Below are 14,126 nucleotides of genomic sequence, written 5' to 3'. Positions count from 1 at the left end.
GATGTATTTCATTTCTGCCTTATATTTATCTAAACCTAACTTGAAATTTCTGCATATGATAACCTTTAAATAGTATTTGTCTGCTTTTGTGAGTGATCATCACATGACTAATGTAAGTGATTGTACAAGACTAATTGCAACTCAAGAATTCATGAAAAGTTTCTATCGATCAGTAGATTTTGGATTACGTTTTCTTCTGGAATAAGGAGTGAATATGTGGCTGTGACACAAAGATGATATGGCTAGTCTTTCCCTCTTCACTTCCCTTCCTTTTTCTTCTAATTGTTTTTCTTTAAAATCAAATTAAAGGTTTGTTTTTAAATAATTGAGTGTGTACCAAAGGATTCTATGAGGAAGAGAATGTATTTCTTCTTGGTTCAAAAGTTTTATTGGTTATACAGATGATACTTATAAGTTGTACTTATCGACTAGCCAGGGATTAGCATTCCTTTAGTCATTCTCTTTACAATTGCATTGGCGATTCTAATGCCACCAAATTTTCTGAAATCATATTTTGTAATTGCTTGATGGGCAACCTTCTCTAACATGTTACTGTATCTGTATTCAAACATGGCCATTAAACAGTTATCTATCGTTATGCAATTGTACAAAGAATTGTATCGCTTTGTTTCTTAGATACTTAGGTTTATCATCACCTCATGTTGGTATGCCATTGTCATATTCTTTTATTTGTTGATTTACTTAGGTGGGGTTTTCAAGTTGGAATTGTTTTTACCCGAAGAATATCCAATGGCACCTCCCAAGGTAAATATGTAATTGGATGAAAAATAATGTCATATGTTGATACTTGTGTTTTAATAGATAGATGTTCATTACTAGTAATGTTGAAATTTTCAGTCATGGGGTTCCTGTTAATTCAGATGGTTGTCTAATTTTGGGAAGAAAAACTGTGCCCTGAGTTGCATCCCCCAACCTTTCCATTTTACACTTAGTGTTTTTACCCTTACAAATGCACGGGGTTTCACTTGTTTTTAAACTTCTTATGTATGTGGTATTATTGATTTATGTATATATTTTTAATTTGAATAATATTTTGAAACATTTTTATCTTCATGATATTTTCTTGTGCTACCCCTAGATTCTAATAAAAGGTGCTTCATAGTTCATCATCTAAAATTTATAATAGGTGTGTGCGCCAATGCATGTTCCATGAACATATTAATTTATTGGCAAAACAGGTGTGGCCTTTTCTTCTTGGTGTCGGATCTTCATGAGAGCTTTATTTTATGATTGGAGTGCTGCTGTATTTTAGATTCATTTATGTAACGTTAGGATGTTTTTACTCTGTTTTGCAGTTGTACTTGAGTAGTCAAGTGTGTCCAATGGAAAACTTCTCCCCTGTTTTGAAATGTTATTATATTTATGAAATCAGGTTCTTGTAACAAATATAAAAATAAAATGGAGGGGTTTTTATGGTATAGGTTAGATGCCAATGGTATTGAAGAACATACTTGTCGTGATCAAATTTGGTTTCGGCAGATCACTTCCATCAATTTGTAGGCTGTACAGTTTTTGTACCAAAAACAGTTACTTTATTGTCAGCAAGTATATATGTTCTCTATTATGTTCTTAAGGTGAAATTTTCCAGTTGCTAAGTTGACCTGTGCACGTAGCCCCATATGCTTTGTGGATGGATTCATGCAAAATGTTATTAAATTTGGGACTAAGAGAGTAGACTTGAGTGTCCAAGTTCTAGTTTATCCAATAACTTTACTGAAACTGATAGTTTACATCTCTTCTAATCTTCAGTTGCTGAGTTTCATGCTTTTGGCCTACAGACTTTTTTATTGTAATTGGAATTTTGTAAAGAGGAAGCTGGTTTTGGTTCCATAAAAATATTGCTCTCTTAGCACTATGTCAGCTCACCATAGGTGTTTTGGTAATGTCAAATGCTGAACAATGTCTTGTCCTCTATTTTTCTTATTCCCCTTGACAGGTTCGTTTCCTCACCAAAATATATCATCCTAACATTGATAAGGCAAGTAGCTTTCACCTTTCATTCCTTTCACTCCTTTCCATTGTTTCAACTCTGATGTTTCTTAGTAGGAAGGGTTTTCTTTTGGCAGCTTGGGAGGATATGCCTTGATATCCTGAAGGACAAATGGAGTCCAGCCCTCCAAATCCGAACAGTATTGCTGAGGTGACATTTTTCATTACCAGAATACAACATTTCAGCTCTGTTCTGAAATGGGATCTCAAAGAAGTTAATTCTCACAATAAATTAAAATATGTTATCTCTGTATTCTCATGCTCCTGTGTCATGATATATTAAGTGACTAGTAACACAATTTTATCATGTTTCACTGGATCAGCATCCAAGCACTTCTGAGTGCTCCAAACCCGGATGATCCACTTTCCGAGAACATTGCAAAGCACTGGAAGACAAATGAAGCAGAAGCTGTTGAGACAGGTATTATCAATTATGTTCCTCTTCTCAAGTATGGTTTATATTGGGATATTAGCCACGTGTAATTTTAAAAGTGTCATGGCTAATGGCAGCAGAGGCTTATCAAATCTGTCACTTTGTACAGAGCTTAGAAATTTTTCTCTATTTCATGCTTTTGTCATTTTACTCGATTTGTTGAACATAAATTCCATACCTTTAACCTGTATTTGCAGAATACTTTTGTTACGTGTAGTAATTCTTTTTTCTCTTGAATTATGCAGCAAAGGAGTGGACCCGTTTGTATGCAAGTGGTGAATAATGACGAGAGATTATTTCTCAGAATTTCATTTTTCAATTGTGTGTTGAACATAATGTATGCCTTTAGTCTTATAACATATGTACTACTAAACATGGAGATTTTCAAGCCCATCAGTCCTTGTTGATAATCACTTTCATCCTCCTCAAAGGGCTAGCTTAAACTTTGTACGATCATAATGCCAAGGTAGATCTCAATTGCTATTTTTTGTTCATTTTTTGAATCATGGGTTTCAAAATGTGTCGGTTGTTGCCAATGTTGATTAGTATCTCAATTATACCGTAAGTACTTTGTTTTGAAAAAACAACATTTGATTTCTGAGGCCGATGACAGATTGTGATTGATATTTTCTGAAGGGTTTAGGGTTTTTCTTTTTCCTTTGGTTATTGGGAAATGAATTTTTGTCAATTGGTTTGTACAAAGTTGCTCAAATGAAAATATCAAGCTTGCAAAGTATATTATCTCGTCTGTTGAGTGGATGCACTGTTGCGCATGTTTTGTTTATTTTTTTAATTTTTTATGCTTGTCAAGGCGCCATGCCAGAGCTATTGCCGGGTGGTGTCGCTGGTGGTGGCATGTGAACAGTGGTGGTGGTGATGGCGATGGTTGTGTAGCTTGTGGCCCTGGGGAGAATGGGCTCTAGTGGTTTGCTCTTTCCAAACACGTCTTTCCACCACAACTTCAAAAGTAGAATTGCCGTTCTTGCATAGGGTTCGTCACTAGGTTGGATTGGTGGGCTGGACTGGATTAGATATTTTCAATTAAAATGGACATGGGTCCTAATCATTGGGCTCATTTAGGAGTGATTCTAAATAAGCCATAATCACTTATAGAGAGAACCACCTCTCATGTGATTCTCCATATAATCACTTTAAGTGATTTTAAGTGATTCTGAGCAGAATCACCTCTCATGCACTTCTCCATAAAATCACTTAAAACCACTTAAGGTGATTATTTGGAGAAGTAATTCTCTATAAAAGTGCTTTTTGGCATATCCAGAATCACTCCCAAATGAGCCTATTGTTTGGTGAGTTTAAGTGTTTCTCGGACTGGAAATGGGCATGAGATCCATATCCCAAAAAACTATGGCTCTAGAACCCAATCCCAGATGTGGGTTTAGAATCCGACGCTTTTCCAAGCACGCCTCTTCTCTCCTCTGCGTTTTCTCGTCTGTGAGACTGAGCCTCTTCTCTCTGCGAGACCGAGCACCCCTCTTCTCAAATTCTTTTCTTCTCTCTCTTCCCCTCTCTCCTCGCTCTTCTCCTCTCTCCTTGCTCTCCTCCTCTCTCCTCTCTCTTCCTCCATCCCCTTTAGTCTCTGCATCAGAGAAGTTCACTTTGGCTTTCATTGAACAAAATATAGAGGGTTCCATCTTCAGCAATCCGTCGCAACAAAACACTCGCAAATAAAGCATTGATTTTTAACAGAGACAGACCTATTTCATCCCCTTCATCCCCACTTCTAACCTTGGACTTGAACAACACATTGAAAATTACCCAAACAGGTCAAGATTCTATTAGATATGAGTTATCTTCTTCGTTTGATTAGGATTTTGCTTTTGGGTATAGACTGTTCGATTAGGATTTTGCCTCTGGTTAAAGACTTTCCGCAAAATTTGAGGGGTTCTCTTCGATATGTGGAAAAAAGTTGGAATTATTGTTAATAAAACAAATTAAAATAAAATTTTGATTTATTAAAAAAAATAAAGTTAATTCCAGTCTGTTGTTTGATGCAAGAATGAAAAGGACATGACTCAAAACCTAGCCAGTCCAAGCCAACTCAATCCAATGCTTCAAAGTCTATCCTAACCAGTCCAAGCCAGCCCACCAAACGGGGTTAAGAACCTCCAATCCATCCTTTGACTGGATTATGATACAACTAAAAGATATATCTTTCAAATAGTAATAATTTGATATGATTATTATAGCCCCTCGAACTTTTGATTTGGAAATGGAACTGATTGGATCAGTACCTCTTTTTACCCATGCAGAAACTCTGGAAATAAAGATCCCATAACCTAAGTCCTTGGCAGGATTCATATCTATTTTCATGATTTTTTTTAAAGCTATTAGACCTTTGTTTGTTGAAGTATTTGGCCCCAATAAGTTTGAAGTTACAGTGAGGAATTGAACTCTTGTCCTTAAACGAATGATCCCTTCCACTTGAAAGCTAGAGTCAATGATTCCAATATTGCACTCAAGGGAAAAGAACTTAGGTTTATAGGTAGTTGCAGAAGTAATGGTGTTTCTTTAAGGCATCTGGTTGATATGGTGACAAAATTGCACTCAAGCCACAGATAGAATTTTCATAAGTGTATAAATGAGATGGTGGTGGTTGAAAATCAGTAAGGGTGAGCATTTCAACCAGTGAATCAGTGAACCGGTGAAGCGAGCCGAATTGGATTCAAAAAAATTGAAAATAAACTCTGATGATCAAAAAAGTCAATCGGTTCCTGTTTTGATTCTTGCCTTGGGAAAATCGATCCAAACTAAAACGAACTGGTTATGTTAAGTTTACTTATTAATTCATATCCAATTTTTTCAGTAAGCCTAATTAATATTTTTTTTAACATTAGTAACCTCAAGTAATATCTAGATATACCTTAACCCAAGTAATACCCAAATGTCTTAATCCCAATTTATACCCAACTAATGGTGAACCGTAGTCATTCTTCTTGTTGCGCCTCCATCTTTCTCTCTTTTCCACTTATTTATCTCTCTCTATCTCTCTCTCTTCTTTCCATTTCTCTCTTATTCACCTTTTCCTCTTTTTCTCTTCTTCCATACCGAAAATTTACCAAATTGAACCAGAATCATATAGATCTAGTTTGTTTATGTTCCTCTAGACACTTTGTATGAAAACCAAATCAAACCAAACTTTGTTTGTTTTGATTTCGATTCTAATTCGAAAGATAAACTGGACCAAACTAAACGGTGCCCCACCCTAATAATGAATTAATGAGATGAATTTTATGAACTCAATTGAAGAATGATGGCTGAGTACCAATTATGAGAACTTGTAAAAACTTTTGGCATAAGAGAATTTTCCATATAAACAATATACGTGCTCATCGTTATTATTAAGAAATGGGAATGAGCAAGAAGATCCAAAAAAAATAAAGGCTTTTTATCACAAAATGTCCTGACGTTTTAAACTATCGATTGATCCTTAAAGTTTTTGCATCACTCATGGTCCATAACGTTAATATAAGTGCTCTTAAATAGTCCATCTGTTAAAAAAAAACTGTTAAATCCAGGGATATAATCATCAAATCAATCTAAAATTATTTATATAAAAAATTATTTTATTTCCTTCCCTTCTCTCTTTCTTTCTTCTTCTTCTCTCTCTTTCTTTTCTTCTTCTTCTTTCTCTCTGCTCGAATGGACCTTCTCTGGGTCGGTGGTGAGACTGCAATTAAAGTTCATATCAAATATTAAACACTGATTGGTTACTAAGAAACTGAATGGAAAAACAATATAAAAACTCAAGCTTGTCATGTTTCTTTCATTGCTGGTTTCCCAGTGAATGAAAAGAAACAAAATTCCAAACTCAAAATTTTGTTGGCATCAAAGACATAACAAAAAGTAGCAAAATTCGAAGCAAACATCGTGCATATGCCATAAAGAAGCGTGTCAGAGAACTTTATGAGCCCATCTTGCCCCAATCTCCATTCCCACCTAAAATATACATATATAAAATCCAAATCGATTTAGTAGTTTTCAGTGTAAAGAAAAAAACTTCAAAATCAATTTAATTTAATTAAGTTTCCCTAATTGAGAAACAGCCAGTGAACTTGTTTGTGCCGTGACTAACCGAGCAAGAGGAGTCCCACATCGGAAAACTACAAGAGATGGAGACTCCCCCTCACCTATAAAAGAAGACTTCTCTTCACTTAGAAGAGGATCCGGGTCTTGGATCTAGACCCTTGGGCCTTGGACACTCTCTTCTGGATCCTGGGCTGGGCTTTATCTTTAGTCCTAGGCTTCCCCTTTCTTATCTTTATATTTGGGTCCAACCTCATGTACAAATGTAATCATACATTATTATAATGAGAACATACTTCTCCATAGACGTAGCCCATTCATTAAGGGTGAACCATGTATATCTTGTCTTCTTTCTATTTATCGCTTGCCCAAATATTCACACACATGTTGCAGGTCCTCACCTTCACCTATCATCCACCATTCCACATCTATCTAAGTTGACATCCCAAAAAAAGCATCAACAGAACTTACAGCAGCACCAACAAATAGAGCAAATGTACCCAATATTTCAAACAAAGGCACATTCCCACCCTACACAGAAAACAAAATCACTCAATTCAAAAACTCAACCAGAGAAGATAAAGTTCGTAACTTTTGCTGTTTAGGGAGCATAGAGAAATTGGGTACATCCATTTGCCAGAAATCAGAATAAATGTACCATGACACCATGGAAGTAATACCAAAGCTGGACATCACCGCAGCAACAAGATAAGTGAACCTCTCCGATTTCTTCCTGGACAACTTTTCAGCCACACGTACGGACGAAAGAAGAAGAAGAAGACAAGATAGAGAGAAAGAAGAAGAAAGAAAGAAAGAGAGAAGGGAAGGAAATAAAAATATATATATTTATAATTTTGGATTGATTTGACGATTATATCCCTAGACTTAACAGCTTTTTTAACAGATGGACTATTTAAGAGCATTTCTATTAACGTTAGGGGCCATGAGTGATACAAAAAAACTTTAAGGATGCAATCTGATAGTTTCGCAAATGTCAGGAACGTTTTGTGATAAAATGCCAAAAACAAATTGAATATAATAGGAAAATCATACATGAACTTCATTATCCAGACCAACAGTGCTTAGATGAAAGAGTTTGTCATCTGCAACTGGGTGGTAATTATGTTATTTAGTTGACGACTTTGATGTTATATGATACTTTAACTAAATTCTTAAACATAGTTGCAATTGAAAAGCCCACCTCTAGTCTAGTTATAGAAAAATATTTAATCAACCCTTCTACTTTAAGAGTTTAATTAGGGTAAAGGTCCCTCAAATTTTACTCGAGTTTCATTTTGATTTTTCAACCATATTTTCTGTCAATTTCATCAAATTTATGTTAATTTTAAAGGTAAATTAATAATGTCATCTTACATAACAAAAACACACAACTACATAAAAAAGGTAAAATTAATAATCTCAGAATTTAAGTTTTTTTAGATTACATTCTTTGATAAATAATGGTTTATTTCACATATCGTACTTGAGATTCACAAAATTATCACATCTGGTTATTTATGATTTTCTTGTGATATGATAATCCTTAACGTTACTTTCTATACATTAAGTTGATTCTTACTGCCAAGTTTCGTTAAAAATTCTGTTAAAATGCTGATGTGGCTTTTTTTCCTACAGAACGTGTCTTTTTTCACATGAGAGCATCATAATATCGTATTTACTGATATGGCGCCAACTAGAAAAACATAATTAAAAGTAGAATTCGTTGACATCCCGTTTTGGGATTTGGCTCCTTCCACTCCCCGCCCAAACTTTCTCCTTTTCGTGTGCTTTTCTCATTTTTGGCTCGCACCCTCCTCCGACTGAAGACCCGCCAAGTTTGTTTCAACCCTCTCTCATTCTCACACTTTGGCACTTGCCAGATGTCATCTCAAAATTTTGAAAATCCCCCAATTAAAGAGCAAAGCTGCCGTGAAATTTTTAAACAAACTCAATTTTCACCAACAAAAAAAATATAAAAATCAAAAATCAAATTTCACCGAATATTTTCACGTGAAGAAAAACAAACATGAAAAATAAAAATAATAAATAACAAAAATAAAAATAAAAATAAAAATTTCAAAACTCCCTCCAAAATAGAATTAGAACCCATCATCGCCCAAACATTACAAATACCTCACACCTTCTCCGCTCTTGCCCCAAGCCCATCTCCTCCATCTCTCCCCAACTCTCAGAAATTTTATGCGTCTTGAAGTTCTTATCAATGGAGGCCATTGCTTGCCCCGACCACAGCAACAAAGAGAACCTCCCTCCTTCCTCTGCCATTGCAAATCTGACGAACCCAGTTCCTGAAAATGGGTCTTCTTCCAAGAAATGTAATAAGAAGACGAGATTAAGGAGGAAGCCTCTTGCTGATATAACTAATCTCTACATTTACGGCAATCAATCAAGTTTCTGCCTTTCGGATCATCTACCAAGCGCAACTCTTCCCTTCTCTTCTTCTTCTTCCTCTGTCTCTGGCTCTGCATCAAATTCTCGGAAAAGAAAATCAACCCAGGAGGATAATACGAATTCTAGTAAAGTCAGCAGCTCCAACTCCAAGTCTCTGAGGATGGGTTTCAGATAATTTTTCTTACGTGTTTTCTTCCTTTGTTGTTTCTGCAATTTCAAATTTTGTAATGTTTTGAGGTTGGTTCCTCGTCAATCTCATCGTAGATACAAATTCATACCAATGAAAAAAAAAGAACAGAGAAATATACAGATTTTGTCTCTTCTAACACTCTTAGATTGTGGTTCATTGTAATTTTCAATACAAGAATCATCTTTTATTTATCTGGATATTAGTGCAGAATTTTTCTCAGTTAGAAAAAAATTATAACTTTTTGAGTTAACTACACAAAACCCCCAAATTTTGGGCCGCATTTTAAATTAATAAGCGTTAATGAGTTTGTTAATTTGTTTGTTAAATGATTACGTGACAAGCCGGTCCAATTTTTCATGCTTATGTCACTTTAAGTATGCTAAAAACAATTAAAAAGAAAATAACAAAAGATATTAAAATTATCCTACGTTTAAATGAAACCCACCCATGGCAGTTCAAAATTTGAATTTCCGTAAAAAGAAATAAGAAATTTATACAGAAGAAGAAAGAAAAAGAGTGGTTTTTCACGTGAGGAAGGATGTGTAGAAAAAGAAAATTGAACACATTTTCAATTACATCATCAAACTACTCCATTAACGTGTTTTGTTAGAAAAGGGTTGATCAAAGTCACAATTTTCCAAAGCTCCCCAAACCCTAAACCGTGATTGTGAATGCTTCTTAAAGCCGGGCATGCTGACTTGTCCCCGCCTTTATTGGTGACATGAGCATGATCACGTTTGATGATGGCCCAAATCAATTATTAAAATAAAATAACATAAGAGAAGCCAAATGGACATTTGGTTTTGGGATTTGGCTCCTTCCACTCCCCGCCTAAAGTTTCTACTTTTGTAGACTTTGTCATTTGCCACAGTTGCCACCTCAAAATTTCAGTGCAAAACAAAAGTCAATTCCCAACTCCCTCCTTTCTTGAAAACAAAATTCAAAACCCCAAAATTTAACCTTAAGAATACAAAGAAGAAGAAGAAGAAAAAACAACCCGAGATTCAAATATCCCTCCAAAATAGAATTAGAATTTAGAACCCAATCGCACAGACATTATAAATACCTCACTCCTTCCCTGCTGCTGCCCCAACTCCCTCCCCAACTCAACCAGTAACACCAAGTTTCTTGTTTGTGCCTCCTCGAAGTTTTTATCATTCATGGAGGAGGTCGTTGGTTGCCATGGCCACAGCAACAAGGAGAACGTGATCCCTCCTTTCTCTGCAACTGCAAGGGCAAAGCTCACCAACCCGGTTCCCGGAAACGGGTCTTCCTCCAAGAAATGCTATAAGAAGATGAGATTAAGGAGGAAGCCTCTTGCTGATATAACCAATCTCTACATCTACAGCGACAACGATTCTGTTCAATCAAGCTTGGCTCATCAACCCAGCCCAACTCTTTCCTTCTCCTCATCAAATTCTAAGAAAAGAAAATCAATTCGGGAGGTAGATAGTACCGTTCAAGCCACCAAATCCAACTCCAAGTCACTTCGGATGGGTTTCAGATAATTTTGAATTCTTATGTTTTGGGATTGATTTCTTGTGAATCTCTCGCATATAATGTGTTTTGCTATTGGTATCTATTTCTTTAGCCATGGTAAAAATTAAGGAGATAAAAAAAAGAAGATTAAAATCCCAATTTCATTGTATTCCAGTCATCAAACCAATACATTTAGATCATTATCAATTCGTCAATACTACTTTCGAAACACAAATCTACCACTGCCTGAAGAGAATGTACAGAAACACCCCTTCCTTCTACGAATATCACAGATCTACCACTGCGAGCACCAACCGCGTGTCAAACTCCCGCCAAGACGAAAATGCTTTCGGTGTTGCGAAACAAAAACAGAAACCCAAATTTCAGACACGCAACGAAAAACGAAAACCAAAAAAACTAAAAACTAAAAAAATTTTAAAAAAAAATGCGCACACAAAGCGTGAGTCGTGACCATTCATTACCTGCGACGTCAGCACGCTTCGTACGAAACGCAGGCCAAAGCAGTAGAATTGGCGCCACCGCCGCAACTCGGCGACCTCTTCCTCTTTCTCTCCTGCACCGACTCCTTCGCCGGATGAGTGGTCTCAGAAGCCCCAGAGGACAAGGAAGCACCGTCCAGAGCGGAAACGACGCCGTAGGCTACCGAATTCAGGGGTAAGGGCGCCGATTGCTGATGCTTCTTGTGCTTGGCGACGTCGGGGCAGGGGCTTGTAAGAGGGGAGCAGTGGGCGTGTTTCGATGAGCTTAGGGTTTCAATGGAGGTGACGCAGCACTCTTTCCACTTGAGCACGTCGAGGGCAGCGATGACGTCCTCCTGCGCCGTGATTGCAAACGGCGAGATGCCGTCTTTGAGCGTAGAGCGAGCAGGCTGGACCAGGGACATTGAGCTCACGGCGTCGCTCAGACGTTGCTACAGAGTTGAAGAAAGGGGAAAAGAAGAGGAAAATGTGATGGAGAAGAAAAATAGAGGAAGATATAAGCAAATTTCAATGAAATAAGAAACAACAAACTAAGCTAGAGAAGAAATGGAAATCATCATGATATGTAATCGATGAACATTTCATCAATTTCTTTTTCTCTGGAACCAAACAGAAGATAAGAATGAATGAATTTTCTCACCTTGTTGACTCCGTGGATTTTCCTGTACCCGTGCATGCCGAGGATCTGCAAAACCGAAATTCCGAGATGAAGAAGAAATTAATATTCCATTTCAAAATCAAAGTAAAAGATGTAGCTAAATTAGATGATGAAGAAGAAGAAGAACCTGATTGAGATCTGATGCGGTGAGATGGAGGTTGGAGTTAGACTGAATGAGAAGAAGGTAATCTTCCAGAGACATCTTGTGGTTGGGACCTCTCGTTTTCGCTTTGCTCACACTCACCATCGCCATTTTCGCTCTGCTTTCTCTTTTGCGTTTGTCTCTGCTCTTTTAATTTTATCACCTACTAATCCGTTTAAATATGCGCCCTATTTCATCGATTTTATTTATTTATTTATTACTGTTCTTTTCCCCTTTTTTTATTTTTTATTATATATAATTATTAGTGTAGCAATTTTCTGAAATGATTCTCAGTAAACTGTGTGAGCTCAAATCCACTTGACAAAGACCTAACTTTTATCAGTCGCTTTTTTTAATTTCTTTTTCAAGTTGAGTACGACCAATTTTGGTTCGTTATAAATTGTTTTTAGGCCAATTTTGAAGTTTTTAAATATATTTAAAATTAAAAATAAAAAAGAAGAAGAAGAAGAAGAAGAAGAGTAACTTCGTTAATTATTTATTTATATTTTCACTAGTCCAGAAAAATAAGGGAAGAAGAGAAGAGAGGAGAGAAGGGTTGTTTGTGATGCTTCTTCCTCTGTCCCCTCTATTAAGTTTTTCTTTGGAAGTCACATAGAGAGACTAAAGCTAGAGTTTTTTTTTCTTTGGGACTCGAACAATTAGGTCCAATTTTGAAAGTAAAACTTAAGTGTAGAAACACTAAAATAAGTGTATATATGTCCACTAGAGAGTGAATTCACTGAACAAGATCAACTGAGGGATCTTGTATTAAAGTTTTACCTACATGTCAAACAAGATCTCCATAGTTGCAATAATGTAAATTAGTCATCGACAGATGCATCACAGTTGTCTCATGGAAGTGTTGTGAGCCTTTGGTCATACTAAAGCATTGTGTTCCTTGGGGCATGACCATAAGGTATGGTGGGGGTTCATGATCAATTCATGGAGGCGAGTGTACAACAAGGAATCTCTACTTTAAGTAATGAGAGAGAATGTTCTGACGATATGATTCAGGAGTCTTCGACTGAAACACTAGGTATGATTGAAAATAGTAATTCCAATCAAGGTCTAAAATATTGAGGGTTTAAGAAATATCGAGGGTCGAAAAACATGAAAATATCGGAAAATTATCGATAACGGTAACAATTGAATAAAAACCAAGGAAATTGTAAGAAAAACTTGGAAATTTTGATTGAAAGTTTAGAGGATATTTATTTAGTCAATTATCTATTATGTTAACACACAAAATTGGAAGGAAATGCATTGCATAGTGGTTTTGATTGATTTAAGTTGATTATATAGCTAACTAACAAACACTATGAGTGTAGAAAATATGTAGTAATTAATGAAAGAAGATTAAACAAACCATAATAATTTACTACAATATTTTACACTTTATACATTGCATGATAAGATACATGAGTGACTTAGTACCACATAAAGTTCCTATGAGGTTCAAAATTTTCACTGTCTTCATCATCTTTAGATATATGTAGAGTACGTGTACTTTAAAAAGTAGTCATCAAATAATAAATTCCCAAAATAGTTTTGCATGTAATTGTTAACGTGCCACCCATATGGATTCAAGATTGTTTGACGTTGCCCATAAGCAATAAAGATTGGATCTCAAATTTTTTCCATGAGTCGCTCAATTCAGTCCCAAAAGGCATGGGATATGAAGAGTAGGGAAAGGGTTGGTTTTGTGTATAACAAAGTCATCAGTAGTGTGGTGGATAAGGCGTTGAAGGAAGAATGGACACGAGTTTGAATCCCCATGTGCGCGCATAAGCCTTTTCATTATTTTTTCTATTCCATGTGCATATCGCGATATATTGACGAAATGTTGATGATAATTAAAAGATATTATCGGTGTCGAAATTTCTCCAAAATTATTGATATTTATACGATAAATACACAGATATGTTAAAAAATATCTCTCTCCCCAAAAAATGATAATATACCCGATATTTCATCGATATTATCAATATTTCTGTTCTTGATTCCAATCGTACTTGTATTAGTCATATAAGCTTGGATTTCACATTAGGGGCCTAACCTGTTTTATGTGCCCTAATGATGTGATTAAGAGCATTGAGTTAGAGAAAGACCACCGTATTACATTATAATTCTAACTGAATAGGTTCTCCACCTCATTCTATATTAGCTTACGTAACCGTAAAATGTTGCTAAACGTCACTCATAGTTTGTGGAAGCCTTGAGGACATGCCATAACTGGATCCTCATAATAAGGAGAATTAAAA

General features: G+C 36.0%; 2 protein-coding genes across 2 annotated transcripts; one reads left to right on the top strand and one right to left on the bottom strand.

Moving 5' to 3' along the window:
• Positions 1-612: 612 nt before the first annotated feature.
• LOC148917761 (ubiquitin-conjugating enzyme E2 36-like) lies at positions 613-2,946 on the top strand. Its single transcript, XM_089051300.1, has 5 exons — positions 613-765; positions 1,958-1,999; positions 2,088-2,161; positions 2,334-2,431; positions 2,689-2,946. The coding sequence occupies exons 1-5, from the start codon at positions 751-753 to the stop codon at positions 2,724-2,726; spliced, it is 267 nt and encodes an 88-aa protein (XP_088907426.1). The 5' UTR covers positions 613-750; the 3' UTR covers positions 2,727-2,946.
• A 7,752-nt stretch (positions 2,947-10,698) lies between these two features.
• On the bottom strand, positions 10,699-12,037 carry LOC103328307 (uncharacterized). The gene is made up of 4 exons (XM_089049621.1): positions 11,851-12,037; positions 11,706-11,750; positions 11,048-11,496; positions 10,699-10,911 (listed from the first exon to the last, which is right to left on the bottom strand). Exons 1-3 carry the CDS (start codon positions 11,974-11,976, stop codon positions 11,056-11,058), a joined length of 612 nt encoding a protein of 203 aa, XP_088905747.1. The 5' UTR covers positions 11,977-12,037; the 3' UTR covers positions 10,699-10,911; positions 11,048-11,055.
• Positions 12,038-14,126: the final 2,089 nt, after the last annotated feature.

The sequence above is a fragment of the Prunus mume genome, linkage group LG4, assembly GCF_029339155.1.
Source record: "Prunus mume cultivar Tortuosa linkage group LG4, ASM2933915v1, whole genome shotgun sequence".
Taxonomy (NCBI): domain Eukaryota; kingdom Viridiplantae; phylum Streptophyta; class Magnoliopsida; order Rosales; family Rosaceae; genus Prunus; species Prunus mume.
The sequence above is the reverse complement of the archived record's forward strand: the minus strand, read 5'-3'. Positions and strand labels throughout refer to the sequence as shown.

Coding starts and splice junctions, on each gene's coding strand:
- LOC148917761 (XM_089051300.1), top strand. Junction 2,000..2,087: donor ATCATCCTAACATTGATAAG/GCAAGTAGCTTT, acceptor TTCTTTTGGCAG/CTTGGGAGGATATGCCTTGA. Junction 2,432..2,688: donor AGCAGAAGCTGTTGAGACAG/GTATTATCAATT, acceptor TGAATTATGCAG/CAAAGGAGTGGACCCGTTTG.
- LOC103328307 (XM_089049621.1), bottom strand. CDS start 11,976: ATGGCGATGGTGAGTGTGAGCAAAGCGAAAACGAGAGGTCCCAACCAC. Junction 11,751..11,850: donor CCGCATCAGATCTCAATCAG/GTTCTTCTTCTT, acceptor TCGGTTTTGCAG/ATCCTCGGCATGCACGGGTA. Junction 11,497..11,705: donor AAATCCACGGAGTCAACAAG/GTGAGAAAATTC, acceptor TCAACTCTGTAG/CAACGTCTGAGCGACGCCGT.